The sequence below is a fragment of the Oryx dammah genome, unplaced genomic scaffold, assembly GCF_014754425.2.
Source record: "Oryx dammah isolate SB20612 unplaced genomic scaffold, SCBI_Odam_1.1 HiC_scaffold_4, whole genome shotgun sequence".
Lineage (NCBI taxonomy): Eukaryota > Metazoa > Chordata > Mammalia > Artiodactyla > Bovidae > Oryx > Oryx dammah.
In genome coordinates, this window is record NW_024070188.1 from 73,708,226 (window position 1) to 73,731,796 (window position 23,571).

General features: G+C 38.7%; 2 protein-coding genes across 3 annotated transcripts in view; both read right to left on the reverse strand.

Moving 5' to 3' along the window:
• Positions 1 to 8,770, reverse strand: part of KATNA1 (katanin catalytic subunit A1) — a 34,625-nt gene extending 25,855 nt beyond the window's left edge. The window contains exons 1-3 of one of the 2 annotated variants that reach the window (XM_040238661.1): positions 8,450 to 8,722; positions 597 to 696; positions 174 to 348 (exon numbers count right to left, since the gene is read on the reverse strand). In XM_040238661.1, the coding sequence (XP_040094595.1) occupies positions 174 to 335 (162 nt within the window). In that variant the 5' untranslated portion in view covers positions 336 to 348; positions 597 to 696; positions 8,450 to 8,722. Of the gene's footprint in view, positions 1 to 173; positions 349 to 596; positions 697 to 8,449 lie in introns of both variants that reach the window. The other variant, XM_040238660.1, reaches the window with a different exon arrangement.
• A 7,217-nt stretch (positions 8,771 to 15,987) lies between these two features.
• Positions 15,988 to 23,571, reverse strand: part of LATS1 (large tumor suppressor kinase 1) — a 36,606-nt gene continuing 29,022 nt past the window's right edge. Inside the window, exons 6-8 of the mRNA XM_040238663.1 lie at positions 21,893 to 22,075; positions 21,592 to 21,698; positions 15,988 to 19,867 (exon numbers count right to left, since the gene is read on the reverse strand). Coding sequence (XP_040094597.1) covers positions 19,358 to 19,867; positions 21,592 to 21,698; positions 21,893 to 22,075 — 800 coding nt within the window. The 3' untranslated portion in view covers positions 15,988 to 19,357. The remainder of the gene's footprint in view (positions 19,868 to 21,591; positions 21,699 to 21,892; positions 22,076 to 23,571) is intronic.

A 23,571-nucleotide genomic window follows, 5' to 3' on the forward strand; every position in this document is an offset into this window, starting at 1 on the left:
CTAAGTAGAACTCATCATACTGATAATGGTGACTATGACACATTGTTTTAAGTAACATTATATACAAATCCATATAATAAATTATACAGTCTTAATGCATAGCTGCAAAAGCACTATCTATTTAAATCTGAGTATTCTAAACCACTGAAACAAACAGCAGTCACGGATCTTACCTGTTGCCATTTCTGCTGGAGGTACGTATCTTTGACTGAGTACAGATACTTGTTCATTTGGTCAAGAACTCCCTGATAATAGACCATTGCAGAGTCGTAATTTCCCAGCAATGCATATTCACGAGCCAACTTTACATTCTCACTAATCATAAGAAGACTCATGCTCAATTACAAGCTAAAAAAGAAAGAAACATTTCATATTAAGTCTTTTAAAAATAAGTACTACAAAGAGTTTTTTTAAAAACATACTTTCCAAGGATCCCTGAAGAAGCTTGCTTTCACACACTACATTTTCTATCTCTGTACATTTGCTTATGATAATTTCCACTCCTTCAGAGAAATTTCTTTTAGTTTCCACAGTCAAACCCTACCTATGTGTCAAAGTCCCACTCAGATCAGTAGCAATTTTCCCAGTATGTCTACTTTCCAAATTTGTCAGTTCAGAATAAGCCCTCCCTCTTCTAAAGTCTCCCGGTACTTGACTGGGGGCCTTCATCTCAAGGCACTTGTCCACCTTGAATCTCTGAGAGCAGGAAAAAATCTTAAGTTGGTAACTTCAGTGCATGAAATATAAGTCTTATGGAATATCTGCAGAACAAATGTAGAATGTTAGATGCTTTTCTTGGAAGGCAGTGTGAAACAGAGAAAACACATGTTTTGATGTTAGGAGAATCTTGGTAGAACTGTAATCCTGCCACCTTTGTCAAGCCCTTTATCTTTTCTGAGCCTTAGTTTTTAACTGTAAATTGGGATTGTTACTACTTCTTTTTTGTTCTTAACCACACCACACAACTTGTGTGCGGTTCAATCCAACAGGGATTGAACCTAGGCTCAGTGGTGAAAACGTGGAGTCCTAACCACTGGACTACCAGGGACTTCCTGAGTAACCATACTTCCAAGAGTTGCACTATGAGGAATAAATGACTATTTAAAGTAGCCAGCACACTACTTGGCAAAGAGCAGGTCTTCAATAAATGCTAACTGTACCTTCCCTGAAACCTTCCAGATACAAAAACCAAGCAGAGTCTTTGTACTTAGTAACGTGGATATATGGATATGGGGTTTTCATAGGTGGGTTTTTACTTACCCTCCAGACAGCAGATAATTTCAATGACATAAAAATTGGTCCAGAAAATAAGGGGAAACTGATCAACTTTTTATGAGGTAGAAAGTGAAAGCGTTAGTCTCTCAGTTGTGCCCAGCTCTTTGTGACCCCATGGACTGACGCCAGCCAGGCTCCTCTGTTCATGGAATTCTCCAGGCAAGAATACTGGAGTGGGTTGCCATTCACTTCTCCAGAGGATCTTCTTGATCTAGGGATCGAACCCACATCTCCTGTGCCTCCTGCATTGAAGGTGGATTCTTTACTGCCTAAGCCACCAGGAAGCCACCACCTCAATTTTGAAAACTAAGAACAATACAAAGCCCATTTCACTTAAGACCATGATGTGGTAATCTTAAATAAAACATTAGCTAATTAACAATGTATCAACAAGGACACGCATGCACGTGCACAACACACACACATATACTCCACGATCAAGGATTATCCCAGGAACGTGAGGATGATCTAAGATCAGCAAATCCACCTTATAACGCCTCACACTAACGGACAAAAGAACTTCATACAAAAAAACGAGTAGCACATAAACTGCAATTTATGAAGGGGAAACCCAAATGGTTAACAAGTACAGATACTAGTAATAGAAGAATGCAAATAAAGTGTGAGAGATCTCTTTTACATTTACTAGATTAAAAAAAATTAGTACTGGCAAGAATTTGGGGAAAAAGACATCCCCTCACATACAATTTGTGGGCAAAACTCCTACAATCATTTTGGAGAGCGATCTGGTAGTACTTAAGAGAAATTATGTACGCAGCTATCCTATGATGCTGCCACCCTACTTTTCTATAAATATTCCAGGCGAAGTTTCACACAGACCCACCAATGAACTTGTTTTCGGATGTTAATGACAAAACTGTTTGAGATATCCAGTAGTTGGAGGTAATCTATTTCCTGCTAGGGAAAAGATAAGGAAGTATGTTGCATGCACTAACAAATACAATGTAGCAGATGGGAAGCAATGAAGAAAATGTACAAATAGCAACATGGATATATCATCAAAACACAGGGTTAAGGGAATTTCCTGGCAGTCCAGTGGTTAGGACTTGACACTTACTGCCGAGGGCCTTAGGGATTCAGTCCCTAGTCAGGGAACTAGGATCCCACAAGCTGCTCGGCCAAAAAACAAACAGAAAATACAGGATTGGGTGGAAAAAAAAAAAAACAACTTAGACACAGAACAAGGTCGAAATCCCCAATACCATTTTATAAACTTAAAAGTATGCTATGTTTATATGTGGTATATAAAACACTTTTTCAAAGGATACATACACATCCATGAAAATAAATATATTACAGTGCCTATGGAGGGTAAGATAGGGAAATAGGAGTGGATAAAGAGGGTGAAGGGTAGGGTTAGGGTTAGATAACTACAACAAAAGAAGGGCCTTATGCCCATCAATAATCACAGCCAGCCTGTAAGATGGCTCTCAATGACCTCTGCCTCCAGGTGCCCACACCCCTGTGTAATCATCTCCCCCTGAACGTGAGCCTGTAACAAACAGAATACACAAAAATAACGAAGTGTCATTTCTGAGATTACACTGTGACTTCTGCCTTACTCACCGTCTTCTGCTCTCTGGCTGGACCACTCCAAAGGAAGCCCAGCTACCATGCTGTGAGTTGACCATACATAGCCTCATGAGGCAAAGATCCGACGGAAGCCCAAGGGCAACAGAGGAACTGATGCCCTCAGTCCAATGGTCCAGAGACATTGAATCCTGCCAATGATGCCGTGAGGGAGCGAGGAAGTGGATCTTTCCTCAGCCGACCCTTGAGATAACTGCAGCCTTGACTGGTACCTTGACTACAGCCTGTGAAAGACTCTGAATCAGAAGCACCCAGCTAAGTTATACCCAGAGCCTAAAGAAACTGTGAGATGATAAATGCTTGCTGCTTTAAACCATTTAGTTTTGGGGTAATTTGTTATGAAGCAATACAGCTATGAACTGACTCTATAAGTAATTCAAGACTGATCATCTGCGGTCCAAAAGAAAAGGAAAAAAAAAAAAAAATCCCATGACTTTCTGGAGTCAGGACCACAGATAATATTCCACCTGAATAAAAGCTCCGGGTCAGGGACATGACTGTTATTTTATGCATATATCCCCAGCACCACGCGGCCTCTCACACAGCAGAGATTGGGAAGTCTTGGAATGAATGAGTGCTGCTAGGTTCCGTCTCACTACTAAGATGTCTCACCTTTGTCCAGTTTCTTAGCCTCAGCACTCTCACATTCCCTGATCCCCAACCCATCCCCACCACAACTGTGGGACTGCTTGGCCCCTAAGCTACACATGCCCCAGAGTGACACCCAGTCCTGGCAACAATGTAAGAAGAGCACAGCGGGGGGCCTGTTAGAAGCTGTTAGAAGATGTCCTGTGGGCAGAACATCCTTGATCTGGAAGAGCAGGGACAGCAAACAGACTCTGGCTCTTTCATCCTCCCCACCCCACTCCATCCCCCACTTAAAAAAAAAAAAAAGTCTTAATTATTGCCCTTTTGTTTTTCTGAGGGCCAGGGTTCACTCTCCCAAAACTCAGAGAAGTCACTCCAGGCCTTCTTTGAAGGTTCTGTGTTATGGATACTTCTTTCTACTCAGATAAAATTCCTATGGAGTTAATGAATGGGCATTTCCTAACAAACAAATGTCAAGTCAACCCAAGGCCACATTAAAAATGACCTAAAAATTCTTGGTTATCAAAGAAACGATGGGCTTACTGGAAATGTATCAAAATACCACTGAAAATTTAAATGTCAAAGAATAAATTTTCCAATTCTTTTAGCATCTCTAAGTCTCAGACACTCTTCTCAAATGAATGTCAACACAGTAAGTTTACAGGAATCTTAAATTTCCAAATATATCTCCTTAGTTAGTGCCTGCATTCTCAGTCATGTCCGACCCTACAGTGGCAGGCCGCTTCTTTAGCAGAGCCACCTGGGAAGCCCTGGTGGGTAAAGAATCCTATCAACCTGTCAATGCTGGAGATGCAAGTTCAATCCCTGGGTCAAAAAGATCCCCTGGAGGAGGAAATGGCAACCCACACCAGCATCCTTGCCTGGAAAATCCCATGGACAGAGGAGCCTGGTGAGCTACAGTCCACGGGGTCGCAAAGAGTCGAATATGACTTAGCCAATAAACAACAATATATCCTTATCACTGCCAAAATTACACTTCAGGAGGACAGAATTTGGGTCTACCTGACAGTATCTGGCAATACTTGAAGAAATGAATATATATGAAGAAAAGCCCTTAGACCAAATTTTAACCACAATGAACTGAAAACACTATTTTTTTTTCTCGGTAGATATTTGAACTATAATTATTTCTGTAGTAGTTGGTACAGAGAGCTCCATATACCCACTCCATATCCACCCTGATCCCAAACCCAGCAGTTTTCCTCATTAACATTTTGCATGATTGTGGTACATCTAAATGGATCTCAAATTGATTCAATTAATAGAAAATGAGATTGTAAAATCATAAAAATGAGATTGTCCAAAAATACACTGCTGGTTTTTAAAGAGTGATTATTAAAAAGAAAAATAACCGTAAGTATAGGTTATGCGTACTTTACCTGGATAAAAAAATATAAGTTTTTCCTTTATATGATCCTTCCTATCAGAACCACCCTTTTGCTTAAATGTCCTGAGTATTTTAGTTTATGACGAAATTTATTCATTTAACCTAAGTAAGATGCAACATGAAATTTTAATTCAAGTAACAGAGCCTCCTGATGAGGGTGAAAGAGGAGAGTGAAAAAGCTGGCTTTAATTCAACATTCAAAAAACTAAGATCATGGCATCTGGTCCCATTCACTTCATGGCAAATAGATGGGAAAAGTAGAAACAGTGACAGATTTTATTCTCTTGGGCTCCAGTATCACTGCAGACTGTGACTGAAGCCACAAAATTAAAAAACACTTGAAAGAAAAAACTCCTTGAAAGAAAAGCCATGACAAACCTAGACAGCATATTAAAAAGCAAAGTCATTAGTTTGCTGTAGTCTGCATAGTCAAAGCTATGGTTTTTCCAGTCTTCCTGTATGGATGTGAGAGTTGGATCATAAAAAAGGCTAAGTCCTGAAGAATTGAGGGTTTTGAACTGTGGTGTTGGAGAAGACTCTTGAGAGTCCCTAGACAGCACGGAGATCAAACCAGTTAATCCTGAAGGAAATCACTTGGAAGAAGAGATGCTGAAGCTGCAACTCCAATACTTTGGCCACCTCGTGCAAAGAACCGACTCACTGGAAAAGACCCGACTCACTGGAAAAGACCCTGATGCTGGGAAAGACTGAAGGTGGGAGAAGGGGACGACAGAGGATGAGATGGCTGGATGGCATCACCGATGCAATGGACATGAGTTTGGGTAGGATCCCGGGGTTGGTGATGGACAAGGAGGGCTGGCATGCTGCAGTCCACGAGGTCGCAAAGAGTCAGACACGACTGAGTGACTGAAGTGAACTGATCTGAGGAGAAGGGTCGACAGAGGATTAGATGATTGGATGGCATCATCGACTTAACAGACATGAGTCTGAGCAAACTCCCGGAGATAGTTAAGGAACAGGAAGCCTGATGTGCTGTAGTCCATGGGGTCACAAAGAGTCAGACACAACTTAGCAACTGAACAACAGAGTGAAATTATTTTAAACTCTAAAAACTCAGTATTACAACAAAATTTCTAGCAAACTTGATGTGATGCTGTGTAGTATTTCTGCTGCTGCTAAGCTGCTTCAGTCATGTTGGACTCTGTGCGACCCCATGGACAGCAGCCCACCAGACTCCTCTGTCCATGGGATTCTCCAGGAAAGAATACTGGAGTGAGTTGTCATTTCCTTCTCCGTAGTATCTCTATAAAGAGACAAAGTATCTTTACTTCTCCAGGATTAGGGAAAGAAGCATTTAAAGAGACTGAAAAAGGTTACAGATCCAAATATCTGAGCTCTAAGATTTCTGTTCTCTGTCCAGGACAAATACCGGACCTTCCCAATTTCATACCTAACAGGATACCATGCCCACTTAATTTTTAAAGGAATCTTAGACAGGGTTCCACTCTCACTACAGTTTTTACTGTAATGTGCAAAGGTCATTCACTCAAGAAATATTACGGAACACACACTGAGGTACAAGGAATTGCACTGAATACAAAAATAAGACAGACCTTGAAATACTTGAAGTTTAGTGGGATATCATTTTATTTAGCCTCAGTGTTTTTTTCTTTGCTAAGTAGGAGGAAACAAGAGCTGAACATTATTAAGCACAGGCTAAAAATTCAGTATCAATGTTAAAAAATATTTACTAATGTCCTAAATTAAAAACAGATGAGGCTCAATTATGCAAAACTAATGTCCTAAATTAAAAACAGATGAGGCTCAATTATGCATTTTCCTGCACGCATTTCAGTAAGCTGAGTGTGTGTAACTTCAGCAGTAACAATACACCGTGAAGCAATTTTCAGAATGTTCATCTCTGGAATATGAAAGCAACCATAATGCTATTTTACAATCAGTCACTGATGATTACAAATAAGCACAATAAATAGTGCCCAATGACCAATTATAGCATGGCATACATTCATACCTTTATAATTATCATATGATAAATACTCAAGAAGCACAAAAAAGTTATCACTGCAAAAAAAAGCACCAAGAGAGACCTGGTCAAGAAAACAAAAACATATATATGTATTTGGTAAACTTTCAGTTTACCTCGAACAAAACAAATCAGTGAATATAACAATTAAAATGTAACTTAAAAGCCATATTCAAGCCATATCAATAAACACCACAGGCAGAACCTATTTAGCATGTTATCAATGTTGACCATACTGATTTGACACACTATCTTTTAAACCAGTCAAGGAGCTAAAAAGCAAACAAGCCCAAACCATTGTTGTAAACCAAAATCCAACATTGTTTTTAACACAGTAAATTCCAGAAGATTCTCTAATCCTTAGTATTTGTCAGAACTGTGATACCAGTTTCAAAATAAGATGCAGAATCCATTGTAGACTATGGACCTAGCACTGAATCTTTAAAATGTAAAAGCTACTTGAATAACTAATGCCATAAAGGACCTTTATATAGCTTTTCATAGTCTAAAGAAAAATAAGTAAAGGAAAACATGAATAAAAAAACACGTTGATTGGCACTACCTCTTTTTTTTTTAGGCATGAAACAAGTACAAGTTAACACTTGTATTAATAATGCAAGACAAAGAGTTTTGCCACTGTTTCTTTGTGTGAGAGCTCACTGATTACAAAAACCATCTCCTTTGGAAAAGAAAACAGGACTGCCCACTGAGATATTTTGGACCGCATGAATATCACAAGACTCTTTCTTGATACCTTGGTGTTCTAGCATTGTGACTATGTGGCAAAGATATATCGCACACATTCTAAAATATTAAGAATGTCCTCAGCAGTACCTAAGGATCTGATTTCAAAGAGGAAGACATACATGAGTGCTTTCAAAAGAGAGAGGTGCAGCAGTGTGTTATCAGAAGTTAGTAACTGATATAAAAATGGCACTTGGCACTTAAAAGAGAAAATTATTTTTGAGTAAATGAGGGCTTGAGTCTATCCACCACAAGGCATTAAGGATCCACGTCCATCTCTAACTTTATCACCACGTAATATACAATATGAAACAAAGTTTCGAGCGATACTTTTTCTAAAAGGTACCAACTTGAAACAAACAAACAAAAAGAGTCGTTAGCCTCCTGTAGGATGCCCAGCTCTAAAATAAGTACGAAATAACATCCTTAACAATATCACAGCTACCTAACAAAATGTAATCCCCTAAGTCAAGGTTTTTGCTTCCCCCTGCCCCGCCCCGCCAAGGGAGAGGGTTTCGGGCGAGGAACGTGTCAAAAAAGCGAAGAAATAAAAACAGGTTGGTCGACCGGAGACGTCTCTAACGACACAGGACTAGAATGGGATCGTCAGGGGCCCCCAAAAGTCTCCGGCCAGACAGGATTCCTCAGGTAGGAGGACCGCCACCCGAGCCACAGGTGTCAGCGACAACAGCGAGGACCTAGAACCTTGGCGCAGGCAGCGGCAGGCTCACAAGCAGAATGCGCAGCGGCATCGCATCACAGGCTCCCGAGTCCGCCGAGCCCTGATCACGGGGGTCCGGGATCCCCGCGACACTCACCTGCGGCGCAGAGGCTCTCGGGAAGCCGCCCACTGCCGGGCGGAGGGGGAGAGCCGAGCGGGGTTCCGGGCAGCGAGCAAGGAGGGCCCTGCCCTGTTCTGCCCCAACCACCCTGCTGTCTGCTCACAGACCTAGCACTGTCTGGTCCAACCGTCACGAGCCCCAGATGCTGCTTCAAGTAGCCCAGACTTTGAAGGCAGACCCGCCAGGGCCACTTCCGGTGCCAAGGCTGGCCTCGGTGACTCCAGCGCACGCGGGGCAACGCCCCGGGAGCGAGGACGCCAGGCGGCGTGCGCGCGCCCGGCGCCGGCTAGGCGGGGCGGACGGAGGTGGGCGGGACCGACTGTGTGGGCGGGGCCGATGGGCGCGCCTGCGCAGTCCAGGGCACCGCGTCCCCTGCGGACAGGTCGCGCCGATGGGTGGTAATAAGTCAAATAAGTACTACCGCTTCTAGTTCCTCGATGTTTTCTGAAATGCTTTGCTCACTTTTCCTCCCACTTGATTTTCATCACGCTGCTCAGAGGTTAGGAGATTAGAGTTTCCATTTTACTGGTGAATGTCAAGGGTCATACAGTTCGTTTATGACAAATCCGGTTTTAGAACCAAACACTCAGAATTTGGCTGCGGCGCTTCTAGCGATATGACATGAATACTGTAAAATACAGAATGAGTGACCAAAGATATTCGGACACAATGCTGGTGAAATTTTATTTTCTTTTTTTGGTCAATGTTTTAATGCAACCAAACTACAAACACAGTTATGATGTTCCACGATGTATAGAAATACACGCAGTGGGCAGTTAGTACTTGTGGACAGGCTTCCTCCAGCCTTAATCTCCAGGCTTTTCCTTCACCTAAGGTGAAATAGACGCACTTAAGACGCGGTTTCCTCCAGAAGAGCTTGGTAATTAAAATTCTGATTTTAAAGCATCACTGCTCTTAAAAATATTTAACATACTGATTTTACATCTCCTAATTTAATACAGACTTATATAAAGGCAATTCAAGGGAAATACATCCGTTCAGTCCACAGATGTTTATTAATCGAGGACTTATGCGCCAGGCGGCACTGTAGGCATTGAGTTGATACATGGTCAACAAAATAGGATGTTTCATGAAGCTTAAAGTCTTGTAAAATTCTCAACTAAGTAGAAAAAAAAAAGTTTTGCTATGATGCATGTAAACTCTATTGTAATGTTAAAGTATAATTAGTATAAGAAGATACAGTGTATCTTTTTGAAATGAAATAATTCATGAGGTACAGATTAATTACCTTAGACTGAATTAAACTTCATTTTTTGCTGTGAAAAGGTATGTTGAATTATACAGGCAATTTATAGTTTAGTTTTAAAACTTCTCAGAGGGCACAAAATGAATACATATTACCTGATTTCATTTATATAAAATTCAAGAACAGGCAAAACTAGCCTATATTAACAGAAAGAGGCTGGATTGGGGGCTGGGAGAAATGAAGGGAAAGATTAGACTACCCGAAGGTGTGAGGAAGTGTTTTTCAGGTGATGGAAATGTTCTATATCTCAAGTTAGTACAGTGGCTAAGGAGGTGTGTATGTTCATTAAAACTCATTGAACAGCACACATAAAATGGGTACATTTTACTGTACATAATTTATACCTCAATGAAGTTAATTTAAAAATCCTGTCCAAATAGTGGCTTACACTACTGTTTCTTACTGGTTGTACTAATCTAGGGAGACTAGGGTATTCTGTTGTTTTAGTCATTAAGAGTATTCTGTAGTAACCTCTACATTGAAGAGGTTTCAAACACCAGGAAATTTTTTCTTCTCATTTCCTCTGTATGTTCATGTAGAGTGGAGGCAGGCACTGGGGACATTGAACAGTTGAAAACAGAAAACGAGATAATTTGTCTAACTTCTGCCTGGGTATGAGACGTGCCACCTCTGCCCACATTTCACTGGCCAGAGCAAGTCATGTGGCCAAGGCTGACTTCAAAGTGATGGATATTGAGAAACATATTTGTGTACCGCCTTCATGACTACTACACTAGTCATTTCTTCTTTTACAGTGTGGTTTCCACCCCTCTAAAATGATCGTATCCAAACTGGGACTCAGAGCAACTAGAGATGAGTTTTTTCCTGGTGTATGGTGACATTGATTCAGTAGGATCGTAAGATATATACAGGAAAGTTAACAAAAATTAGGTTAAAAAGGTAAGCGCTAGTAAAGAGTTCAAATTTTATTCAGTAGGTGTCAAGGAACCATTCAAAGTTCAAATGAATACATAATATATAAAGGAATAGAAAGATTAATTTGATAACTGTGAGTTGAAAGGTTTGGAGGGGAGAGAGAATTGCACAGAAGGGAACAACATGAAGACTACTTCTCAACATTATGTATTTGCTGTCTCTTTGCTCTCTTTTGGGCTTCCTTGATAGCTCAGCTGGTTAAGAATGTGCCTGCAATACAGATCTGCCTGATTCAATTAATGGGTCGGGAAGATCCCCTGGAGAAGGGATAGGGTACTCACTCCAGCATTCTGGCCTAGAGAATTCCATGAACTGTATAGTCCATGGGGTCATAAAGAGTTGGACACTACTGAGCGACTTTCACTTTGCCCAGTAGGTAAATAATATAAAGTTACATACTTCCTCCATTTGGCTAGAGCAATGTCTGGCTTATAGTAGGCATTACTTAGACACTTGCAGGATAAATACATTGTCATTAAAAAAAAAAAAGAATTTGGAGACACTTTTTACATTTTATCAGAGAAATCTAAAGGACTTTCAGGACTAGTTTCACTCATTTGGTCTATTGCACCTGGCTGTCCTCCTTCAAAATATGTATTCATTTTGTGCCTTCTGAGAAGTTTTAAAACTAAACTATAAATTGCCTGTATAATTCAACATACCTTTTCACAGAAAAAATGAAGTTTAATTCAGTCTAAGGTAATTAATCTGTACGTCATTGAATAAAACTAGAAAAGTGTAACCATGATTAAGAATCTCCAAAAAAACAAAAAAGAGTTCGTTGGTAGCCTAGTGGTTAGGATTCTGGATTCAGTCCCTGGTAGGGGACCTGAGATCCCACAAGCCACACAGTGCAGCCACACACACACACACACACACACACACAAAGAATCTGCTGCCTGTTTATTAACAGATTATGTCACAGTATTTGCAGGAACAAACTGAGATAGATCCTCAGTGCTATCTCACTGAGGATAGTGATAAGAATGTTCTTCCTAAATAATAGCTTCCATTCTTCCTAAGTAGTATTCTTCCTGAATAATAGCTTCTTCCTTCCTAAATAATAGCTTCCATCACAGACTGGCTGCTCCCAGATTGCTGAATGCCATAGGGAAAAAAAAAAAAACCACATCACCTTGAAGACTGATGCACAATTATTTATCTCCCCACCTGACACATATTTTTCTGCATGTCCCACTTCAGTTCTCTTACTCTTCACGTTAGTTATTTCAGACTTGCACCACTGTCCTCAAGCCAGCCACATAACCCTTTCTGACCTTTCAGCCAACCACTTTATCTCCACCTTCAGAGAAACTGTGTTCAGTTGCTAAGTCCTGTCTGACTCTTTGTGACCCCATGGACTGCGTGCAGCACACCAGTCAACTCTGTCCTTCACTATCTCCCAGAGTTTGTTCAAACTCATATCCATTGAGTCAGTGATGCTATTCTACCATCTCATCCTCTGTTGTCCCCTTCTGCTGTTGCCTTCAATCTTTACCAGCATCAGGGTCTTTTCTAGTGAGTTGGCTCTTTGCATCACATGACCAAAGTATTGGAGCTTCAACTTCAGTAACAGTCCTTCTAATGAATATTCAGGATTGATTTCTCTTAGGATTGACTGGCTTGGTCTCCTAGCAGTTCAAGGGACTCTCAAGTCTTCTCCAGCACACAATTCGAAAACATCAATTCTTCGGCACTCAGCCTTCGTGGTCCAGCTTTCATATCTGTATATAACTACTGGAAAAATCATAGCTTTGACTATATGGACTTTTGTTGGCAAAGTGATGTCAACGTTTGTTAGAGAAAATAGGAGCTATCGGGTTTAAATTCCCTCAACTTGCTCACTGAGACAGAGACTACCATCTGCCCACCAAATCCTCATTTTGCTAATATCAGTCTTCCTTGATTAAGTTGGGCTTCTTGGAATAAGGGCTGCATTTTCCAAGACTCTCATGCAGCTAGGTGTGGCCATGGATCTAACTTCTGGCCAGCAGAAGTGTCATACAGAACTTTTAGGAAGGTACCTTACAGGGAGAGGCCCTGAAAATCCCCCTTCCAGTCACACCATCCCCTCTTTTCAGGTTAGAACATCAACTCTGACCATAAATGACCTTTAGGATATAATCCATGTGAAGATAGCAGAATTGTACAGATGAAATATGTACTGACGCTGCTATACCAGGTGTCAACTGCCAACTCTAGTCAGTCTAAGCAGTTGTTTTTTGGATTTTATGTGTGTGTGCACGCTCAGTTGTGTTGGAGTCTTTGTGACCCCCTGGACTGTAGCCTGCCAGGCCCCTCTGTCCATGGAATTTAGAAGGCAAGAATACTGGAGTGGGTTGTTATTTCCTACTCCAGGGGATCTTCCTGGAATCAAACCAGATATCATGTGTCTAAACAGTCTTTGTTTTGGGTTTCTTATGCCACATAACCTAATCCTAATACTTTGACCATGCAAACGTCTCTACTCACTTTCACAGCTCTTTCGTTTGGCCTGTCTCATTAAAAGTGTATCTTGCTTAGTCTAAGACCAGTTCCATCACTTGGACTTAAAGATTTTATTTTTTTAATATTAATTATTTTTGACTGTGCGGTCTTTGTTGCTGTGCAGGCTTCTCTCTAGCTGCAGCAAGCGAGGGCTACTCTCTAGCTGTAGTGTGCAGGCTTCTCATTGTGGTGGCTTCTCTTAGTGCAGAACATGGGCCCTAGGGTATGTGGCCTTCAGCAGTTGCAGCTTGAAGACTCTAGAGCACAGGCTCAATAGTTGCGGTGTCCCTGTCATGTGGGATCTTCCTGGATCAGGGATTGAACCCATGTCTCCTGCATTGGCAGGCAGATTCTTTACCACTGAGTCACCAGGAAATCCCCAAGATTTTATTTTTTATTTCCATTTTATGTATTTATATTTGGATAGGCAATGCATTCACATAGTTCAAATTCAAATGATATAAAAGCTTATATAGTGGGAAGCCACCTGATGTGAAGAGCCAACTCATTGGAAAAGACCTTGATGCTGGGAAAGATTGAAGGCAAAAGAGGGCGGCAAGGATGAGATGGTTAGATAGCATCACCAGCTCAATGGACATGAATGTGAGCAAACTCAGTGAGAAAGTGAAAGACAGGGAAACCTGGCACGCTGCCTGGGGTTGCAAAGAGTTGGACCTGTCTTAGCGACTGAACAAGAGCCAGGCAGTTAACTTGGTTTGATTCTGTTGGGCAGAATCTCAAATTAGTTTAGTTTTTAGATAGGATGCCTTCCACCCAGAATCTGCCTGTTCTTTGTTCCACTTTAGTATCCTTAGGTAGATTTTTATTTCACCCCCTAGTTTGTAGTTGTGTGATAGTCAATCCATCAGGAGCTTACTTGGTCATACTACTAGAATCTAGAACTATCTTTCAAGTATGTCATTTGGTTGACAGTTGGATAATAAACTTGAAGGACCTGAATGAAGTTAAAAGACTCATTAGAAAGTTCTTACAATAATTCAGGCGAGTTGATGGGGTCTCAACCAAATTAGTTTAACCAAACGAGGGGTGAAGATGATCAATCAGAAAATGTACTAGTTAAATAACTGAATTTCATGAGTCATTGCATGGGAAATAGTCAAAGTATAAAATGGCCTGCTTAAATTATTTTGGAAATCAGATTATACACTAAGTGTACATTAAATTTAGTTAGGGTATGAGTTCAGCAACAGGAAGGAGTGAGCGGCAGGCTAGCAATATTAATTTCAAGGGTATGAAGTAGAACTGCATATATCCCACTGGTCAAAACCTTAGTCACGTGGCACAACTAATTACAAGGGAACATGAGAAATACGTGCGCTAGTGGCACAGTTGAAATATGAACAGGGGTCAGGGTGGGGGGAGCCGGGGGGGGGGGGGCGGGGGCTGTGTTAGTAAAAGGAAAACAGAATGGAAGCTGGAGAACAAGAGCAGCCTGTGTCAGCCCCTCTGGAAGCCAGGTACCCTCGAGAATCTCCCTCTCCTCAACAGAACAAATTTAACCCTTCTCCAGGGAATGCAACTCAAAGCCCCACCCAGATTCTGAATCCACCAAGATTCCAGGATCTCTGGGTGACTTTACAGAAGGGAGAAGACTGGCTACTTGGGGGAACAATAACTGCCTATGTTTCAAACATAAACTTGATATCCTCCCTTTAGCCTTCATACACATAAGCGGATATACTGTCTGTGTATTTGCATTTGGCATAACAATGGTCACAATTTAAGCATGCCAAACATGGATCCAAAATGTATTAAAATGACAAAGCTAATGAACTAGCCAGGAGGGTTCCACAATGGCACCGGCTAGCTCCACGGTTCACGTGGCAGAAGAGCTTCCAAGAAGGGCTGCCACCAGTGTCTGTGGCTGAAGCTGCCCCCCACCTCAACGGGAGATGCTCCAAGACCAGCAGTGCATGTCTCCCATTCAGGTGTCAGCAAGAAGATGGTGTGGGAGTCAGGGGAAATAAGCTTGGGCAAAGAGAAATTCAACTGTGATGCAGGTCTGCTGAAACCACAGCCAGCCTGGCGGAGAGCTCTTGGATGACGATGGTGATGACATATGAAGGCAAACACACTGTATACAAGAATTAACAGAATTAAAAGGGAAAATGGGTTGGTTGCATAGAGTCCTTATCATCTCTCACCCACCAAAAATATGCTAGGTAACTAAAAGGACAAATAATTAATAGGAAATTTTAAAAAATAGTAGTAAAATGAGTCATAAGCATAATGCAGTTTGTATCAGTTACACAGCAGTCTCATACAGACCAAATATAAAGCGTGTGCAGACAAGAGGGTAAAAGGAGACCTAAGAATGATGGTGATACTTGAAAAAGGGGGGGAAAAAACCCAAATATTTGTTCATCCATGTAAAATGGATTTAAGGTATAACAACAACATATATACTTGGTAGGCAGTTCATGTGATAAAGTAAAAGACTGTAAATAAAGGAAAAGGGATTAGTCAATAACTTCACATTTTAAAAATCATAAACTGGACTCAAATGATACTAGATGCAGAGTTTAATAATTGAAAATTATTAATTTTTTAAACCTGTACTGACCTAAAGGAAGCCTTTAACATGAACTATTTATTGTACTTATATTGGACAAAATAAAAACATTTTACTGGTTTACACTAACTCCATTCAGTTTGCCTTAATCTAAGTAGGAATTATCATTAGCTACATATATATATTTTAATTCCAAAGTATCAGATTTTTGACCATAAATTTTCTGAGAATAAAAAGATTAAAATTTTGAATTAATAAAATCAACTTACCCTAAAAGCTTTCCACACATAATTTAAAGATTTGAATTTTGCTTTTTTTTTTTATTATGATCCCAGCAAATGTTAACACTAGAGAAAATGATTGGGAAAATACAAATAGATTCATTAAAAACACAGGCTGATTATTCATTTCTACTACATTCATAAGTATGCAAAACAATTCAGTTATATTGCAAAGCTGTAATTCCTTTTCCTAACAAAGCATTACTTTATAAAACTGTAGTGTTGTACTGATTCAATTTTAATACAAAATACTTATATACATAATACAATATAAAAGTAAACTGTGGTATAGAGTGCCTTCACAAGGGATCTATTAAGGCGCTTTACAAATATACCATTATATTGACCAAAATTACTTTTTGCTTTAGATTAAAACAAACAGGCTAAATGTTTTACTTTAAATACCAAAGGGATTTTTGTTTATTTTTGTTTATTAAAGAAAAAATGTCTAAAGTACCTTAGGTAACAGCAGCAGCAATATCTAAAAATCCTCCCACTGTATTCTCTAATTTCAACATATTATTAAGTCAGAATAAATCATTTCCACTCACAGTTTTGCACTTTGCAACAGCAGAAGGTAATAACTTTTTTAAAAAGTCAATTTCAAAGTGACTTCTTAGTCATACATTCTATAGTTTCTATTACAAATAAGGTAGAAAAGATTTAGCAACAGGGCCTGCCTTAGGACATCACTGGACAATATATAACTGTATCTACAATTACATACTTACAGAACACATTTCATAAATACCATTGATATGCATAAAAGGGGAAAGTATAAGAAAGACAGCAAGTTTTTTTTTTAATGACTGGCAAAATTATTTTAAAAAGAAAACATGATTGATCAGTGTTTTCACTCTATTTCAATTGAGAGCATATAGATTTTTGACATTGGTTTAATTTTTTTGGCAGGAAATAACAGATTCCTACTGGAAGACTGGATATAGTTTGGGAGTAAGTCAGCTGAATGTAGTTTAATAGTTTGGGAATATGACAGTATATCCAAACTGTTAAAAAATGCAGATACTAAAGGCTTGTACACTGCTTCATTTAAATACAAAAAGTTTATACTGTCAGAGGAAATTTAAAAGGATACAATATTTATAGTGTCTGTTACATTTGAGGAATAAGGGCAACACAGATTTTGTGGGGAGAGGGGGAAGACAGCACCATAGTTTTTCTACAATGTAACTGTAACAAAGTTGGTTCTGTACTGTATTGCACCATAGTCCAGAAATAAAAAATGGAAATTTCAATAAATCTGAGAAAGCCTGAAGAGCAAGGTGGGTAACAACAAAAGTTCTTGAACTAATTTGTTTTGCATAGAATTTTACAGGACTAATCAAATGCTCCATGAAGTGAAGACCGCCGTCTTAACACAGTGCATTTTCTCACAATTCGGAGTAGAGGCCCTTCAAATATTTCTACATTAAGCCTGTAACAAGTCAAACATGTATGTTAGTGCCCTTGGAAGGGTGTGTTTAAAGTGGAGCGCTGTACCAGAGAGGCATTCACAAGGATATCTTATCACATGGACAGACCTTTCTCATCATAAATTATCAGCGTTTATACAAGATGTGCTAATTTGAGCACTAATCAGTAAATTTAAAGCAAAGTTCTTAATTTAATATATCAGTGTTCTTATAGGACAGAGGTCCATAACCAAGAGTATGTGACAGGTTTCAACACATCCAACTGCAATGCGACATCTTAGACATATCTGTTGATATGCATTTTTCTGGGAACAGAGCCCACAATTTTCATCAGATTCTCAAAATGACCAATAACTGCCAAAGACCCACCATTACATAGTGGGTTATGTAGTGCTCTGAGAAGGCCATCTGTGAAAACGTTGTAAGTGTGAGCTAATTAATCTTTGCCCTCCCCAATTCAACTGGAACAGGCTTTGCCTTTTTTTTTTGCCTTTAATTTTACTTACATATATGATTCCATTAGCTTTTATATGAATAAGTTTGAAAATCACTAAAATTATGCCTCTTATCCACAGATACTAAATTTTGATAAAACAATTCCCTACCAGTGGAGCTTAAGCAAATAAAATACAAATTTTACTAATGTTAGAATAGAGCCCTTTCCCCCTTCCTAAAAGATAAGCTAAATGTATTTTGGTATGAAACAACAAGTTGTCCTTAAAACCTAAGTATTATATATAATAGTAATGCTGAAAGACATATTATTTAACTTTAAATAAGTTATGAGGTTTTGAATTTTCTAAAAGACCACTATGTATTTTTTCCTAATTACTAATGGCCACCTTAATTAGAAGTTACATAATAATAATTTTTTTCACCAATTAATCTGACCATAGGTAAAATGCTGCCAAATAGCCAGACTTTCCTTTGCCAGTAACAGTCCATGTATGCAGCACTGTTTTCAAAGAGCAAATCTATAACATTATTGATGACGTAATCCAAACTATCACTATATAGAAAAGGTACTCACAAGTAAGTTCTAATCAAAGTTTTATATGAAGTTGAAAATAATCTCTCTGCTTAACATGTGAAATTATTATTATTTTTTAATTTCAGAGTCAAAATATGAAAGATCTTAGCTTTTAGTACTGAAACTTTTAATTTATGGCAGCTTTATTCCCTTTAAAAACTTAAAGCAGCATTAAAAATACCAGTATGGAAAGAAAAATGTAGTGATTTGCTTCTTTCAAAGTCATTAATTTTTGAGATATGTTAAAAAATTAAATATTCTACACAGGGGGAAAAAAGATAAGCTGCACTATTTTTCATTTGGATGAGCATACTATATTTCATTTTTGTATTTCATATTTTATAGTCATATTCAACTTTGAATTTCTTATTTATCAAACGTGAATTATACAGATTATCATTAGCCTAGGAACACTCACCACCATGAATGCCTTCATTTCTATAGCTTATTTTTTCTAAGAATAAAGTTATGGGGAACGGAAAAAAATCCAGCTCTGTAAATGTGGGGTATATTTCATATTTGGTTAAAGCAAGATAAAACTAAAACTGTCTTTCAAAAAAATTTCAAAAATTGTTTTTTAAAATTATTTAGCATTATGTACACATAGAAAACAGGCTTCTCCTTTTAAACAAAGCACTATTTTTTATTTTAAGTACTTTAAGTACCAAGAACTGACTATAATATTCAGCTCATAATTTACTTTCTTTATAACAAATTTTTTTCTAAATTACTGACTTAAAAGGCTGGAATAAATTAATATTTAAAAGGATTTCCCATAATTTAGGAACATAAAATATTGTACACAGAGCACACATACATAGCTCTGTCATATTTGCATAATTTTACTCTCAGAGCTTCAAAAAACCCTGCGTTTCAGGCCTTTTTGCCAATCCTCATTATAATTATTTCCTACTGTGTCAAACATACACTAGATCACGATTTTTCATCTCTGAGCCTGTGTGCTGATCATCTTCATCTGACTGCTGCTCTGAGCCTTGTGAATTAATATATTCATATTCAATAGGTTTTGGATAATTATAAGGGTAGCCATTGTCATCAAAAAACCTCCGAAAGGTAAATTCATAGAAAGCATGTTCAGGGTGCTTTCCATTTTTATACCATCCGTTGAGAGTGTCGTTTACATTTTCTTCCTCATTATCATCACTCCGTAACTTGTCGGGATCAACAGGATCAAAATTTGATGTATCTGTTGGGTGTGTGATTTTAGGGATGTATGAAGCAGACTGCTGTCTTAGGTCACTGGAAAAATCAATTGTTTTAAAAAATGGATGAGCTTTTATTTCATCAGCACCATTCTTGCCTAAGCGATCTTCTGGTCCTCGGCAGAGTTTAATAATAAGATCAGAGGCTTCAGGACTCAGTTTAGCTTGCGGTGGGATGTGAAGAGATGTTTGCCAGTTGATAACCTTTAAAGAAGATTTTTAAAAATTAGAAGGAAAGAGGTAAGAAAAACAAATTTCCTCCAAGTTTTATATGAAGAAGTCTTACTGGACTATTTGTGTGTTTTTAAATAAACTGCATGGTATTTCATATTCCTTCCCTTTATTTTTTTGGTTTGTTTTTTGGCCACGCCACACAGCTTGTGGGATCTTAGGTCCCTGACGAGGGATCAAACCATGCCTCCTGCATTGAGAGTGCAGAGTCTTAACCACTGGACTGCCAGGGAAGTCCCTGAAGTTACTGTACTTTCAAACTCTTTTTTCTCTCTGCTGTTGAGACTGCATAATTTCTATTGATTTTTCTTTAAGTTCACTGATTCTTTCCTCTTGCCGATATCATACTATCTGGATTAGTGTAACTTCCTCATAAGTCTTAACATCAAGTAGCTGATTCCTCAAACTCTGTCCTTTTAAAAACTTGTTTTTGTTATCAGTTTCTTTGTCCACCCAAATGAATTTTAGAATTGGCTCACCTATTCAATTGATTATTACATATTACTCTCATACCCTACAACTGTATTAAACTCACTATTAGTTCTATGGAGGTTTTCACAGATTGCCTGAGATTTTCAATATAGAAAACTATGCCACCTGTGAATAAAGCAAGTGTTTTTTTTTTCCTAACCTTTATGCTTTTTCTTTCATTGCTGTATTACACTGGCTAAGACATCCAGAACTATGCTGAATAAGACTCAGACCAGACATCCTTGCCTTGTTCTTTATCTTTAGGGAGAAAGCATCCAATTTTTCACACACAGCATCTACACAAACATATTTGTATTTCTACCTATGTATTTATTTCATATATACATATGTATTAAAATGAAGGCAAAATAAAGATACTTTCAGACAAATCTGACACAAACCTGAGAGAATGTATTACCAGTAAACCTGTAACAAAAGAAATTCTGAAGAAGTTTTAAATATACTGTATTAAATGAAGTGACAGAACCTAACTTGGGTAGAGTGTCATAGAAAAGACAGTATGTCAAGACACACTCAAAGAATGATTAAAAATGCCCAGGAGTGAAAGAGAAAGGAGGGAAAGTTGTGAAAAATGGGAGAGAAAGAAGGGCATTCCATACAGAGGGAATGGTATGAACAAAGGAACAGAGGAAAGACTGGGACTTTATAGACACGGCCACTAAAAGGTTTCTTAAATGGGATAATTTATGATCAACATTGTGAGCAGCTTTTCATTTAAGTGCTAGGGAGATACAGACATTTGTTAGTAGTTTGGGGCCAGAATGTACGTGAAAGGAAACAAAGCCAGCAGTCAGTAGAAAGAATAAACTGGAATACATCTTCAGAAGGTACTAAAAACTTGTAAGAGGAAGAACCATGAATGTAGTATATGCATGAGGAAGGATATGGGGGTGGTAAAGTCACACAGGGAGAGCACACGTGGAATTTCAGTGGGTTCCTATATCCTTACAAGCTCAGTCTTTAACTGTAAATTAAGATGCTCCAAATAAAGGATGATAAAGGTGGATGGTACTGGGGCTTCATGGTCGGGAAAGTCCCCTGGAGAAGGAAAAGGCACCCCACTCCAGCACTCTTGCCTGGAAAATCCCATGGACGGAGGAGCCTGATAGGCTACAGTTCATGTGGTCGCAAAGAGTCGGACATGACTGAGTGACTTCACTTCACTTCACTTCAACAATTATTTTGGTACAGATTCTACACCTTACCTTCACTTGTGTTTCAAATGGTGTCTGTGCCAAGAAAGGCGGCTGTCCCACCAACATTTCAAAAAGAATGACACCAACACTCCACCAATCACACAACTGTGTATAGCCTAAAATTAGACACCAAATTTATGGTTATTCATAAGCACTTTTGAAAAAACTGCTCAGAATGAATACAATCAAAATTAATATTAAATCACCAATTTATACTATAGAATTAATACTTTTATTGTAAACCTGAACCATTAGCCATATTCTCCTGGTCTACAGGCATACTGAGATTCTTTATAGGACAAACGTCTACCTGTTCGTAACAAGACTTCAGGTGCAATATAATTAGGAGTCCCAACCAAAGAATGTGCGAGACACCGCTGGTGCTGGCGTGCAGCTCTCCGCTCCAGTGGTTTCAGTCTATCACCACATCGACAGTTAGAGGGGTCACCCCATTCATTACTGAAATCCATGCTATCTTGCCGTGGATGGTCACCTGTATAGTAAAATAAATAAATACATAAATAAAAACAATAAGAGTAGACCTATCTGTTTAATCTTTAGACATCCTAAAGTTAACAACACTTCCCCGTGTTGACAGGCTAAGACACAATGTATGCCAAATCACTGATGCTGTGCTTATTAATAACTAGAGACTATACTCTTGAAATACCAAAGGATAAGTCTTACACTAAGAAAAATTAGCCTAAGATGCAGTAATTTACTCAACAACAAATGATGACAATAAAAGTTATTGAGTAGGCAGGACAGATAATTTGTTATTCAGGCTGCTCTCCAATTATTCTGGACAAAGTTTCAAACAAATTAGATCTGTGTTTCATTTATTCAGCAAATGACAACATTAACAATTAAAGACAATATTCTTCTCTCAGGCAGGTTATCTGTAGGGGAAAAATACAACAAATACATATGTAAGAACCAGTTATGCGTCCCGTACAGAGAATCAACATGTGGTGATATGGCAAATGTGCTGAGGTGACATTTGTTTAAAAAAAAAAAAGAGGAACTCAACAATATGAAAACCAGACAAGGCATTCTACACACAACAGTACTCGAGAGGACCAGTGTGGTTAGTAAAGGGGAGAATGGAACGAAATGGAGCAGGAGACAGCGCACATGGGTTTTACAAGCAAAAGAAACGGTTTGCCTTTTACTTCAAGTACAGTGAAGATACTGGAATATATATATATGTGTATGTGTGTATTTACACATATGAATATACTTACATATATACATAAGTATTAAATGAAGGCATTTCTTTTAAAACACATATCAGACCTTTTCATTCTCTTGAAGTGATGAAAAGGTCTGATATATGTTTAAAAAAAAAACTTTTAACTGCTGAATAGAGAATACAGTATAGGGAGGACAAGGGTGAAAAAGAGACCAGGTAAAAGGCTATTACAGTTAAGTTTGGACTATGATGATAATAGTGCAGATGGAGAAAAGTGAACACATTTAGAATCAAGGATGGGTGGTGGTAGCACAATTTACCAAAAGGGAGGGGGAACAAATAGGGAGGGGGAGAAATTAAGAATTGTTGATTAGCAGTCTTAAGTTTGAAAGGCCTATTAGGAATCTGTGTGAAAGGGAGAGGACATTTCTGAAGAGAGATTTCGAAGTCATTGATGCAGAGGTAGTAATTAAAGCTATGACTGGATGAATCACCTAGGGGAAAAACATCTGAAACTAACCTATCTGTAATAAACAACTGGGATGTTTGATTGAAATATAATTTCTACCCTCCAGTGGAGATTTTCAATCAGAAGACTGGAAGAGAGTCTAAGAATCATATTTTTAAGATAAGCCCTAGATAAGATTCAGGTAAATCTGGGGAGATATTAAATTATGGAGAAGGCAATGGCACCCCACTCCAGTACTCTTGCCTAGAAAATCCCATGGAGGAGCCTGGTGGGCTGCAGTCCATGAGGTTGCTAAGAGTAGGACACGACTGAGCGACTTCACTTTCAC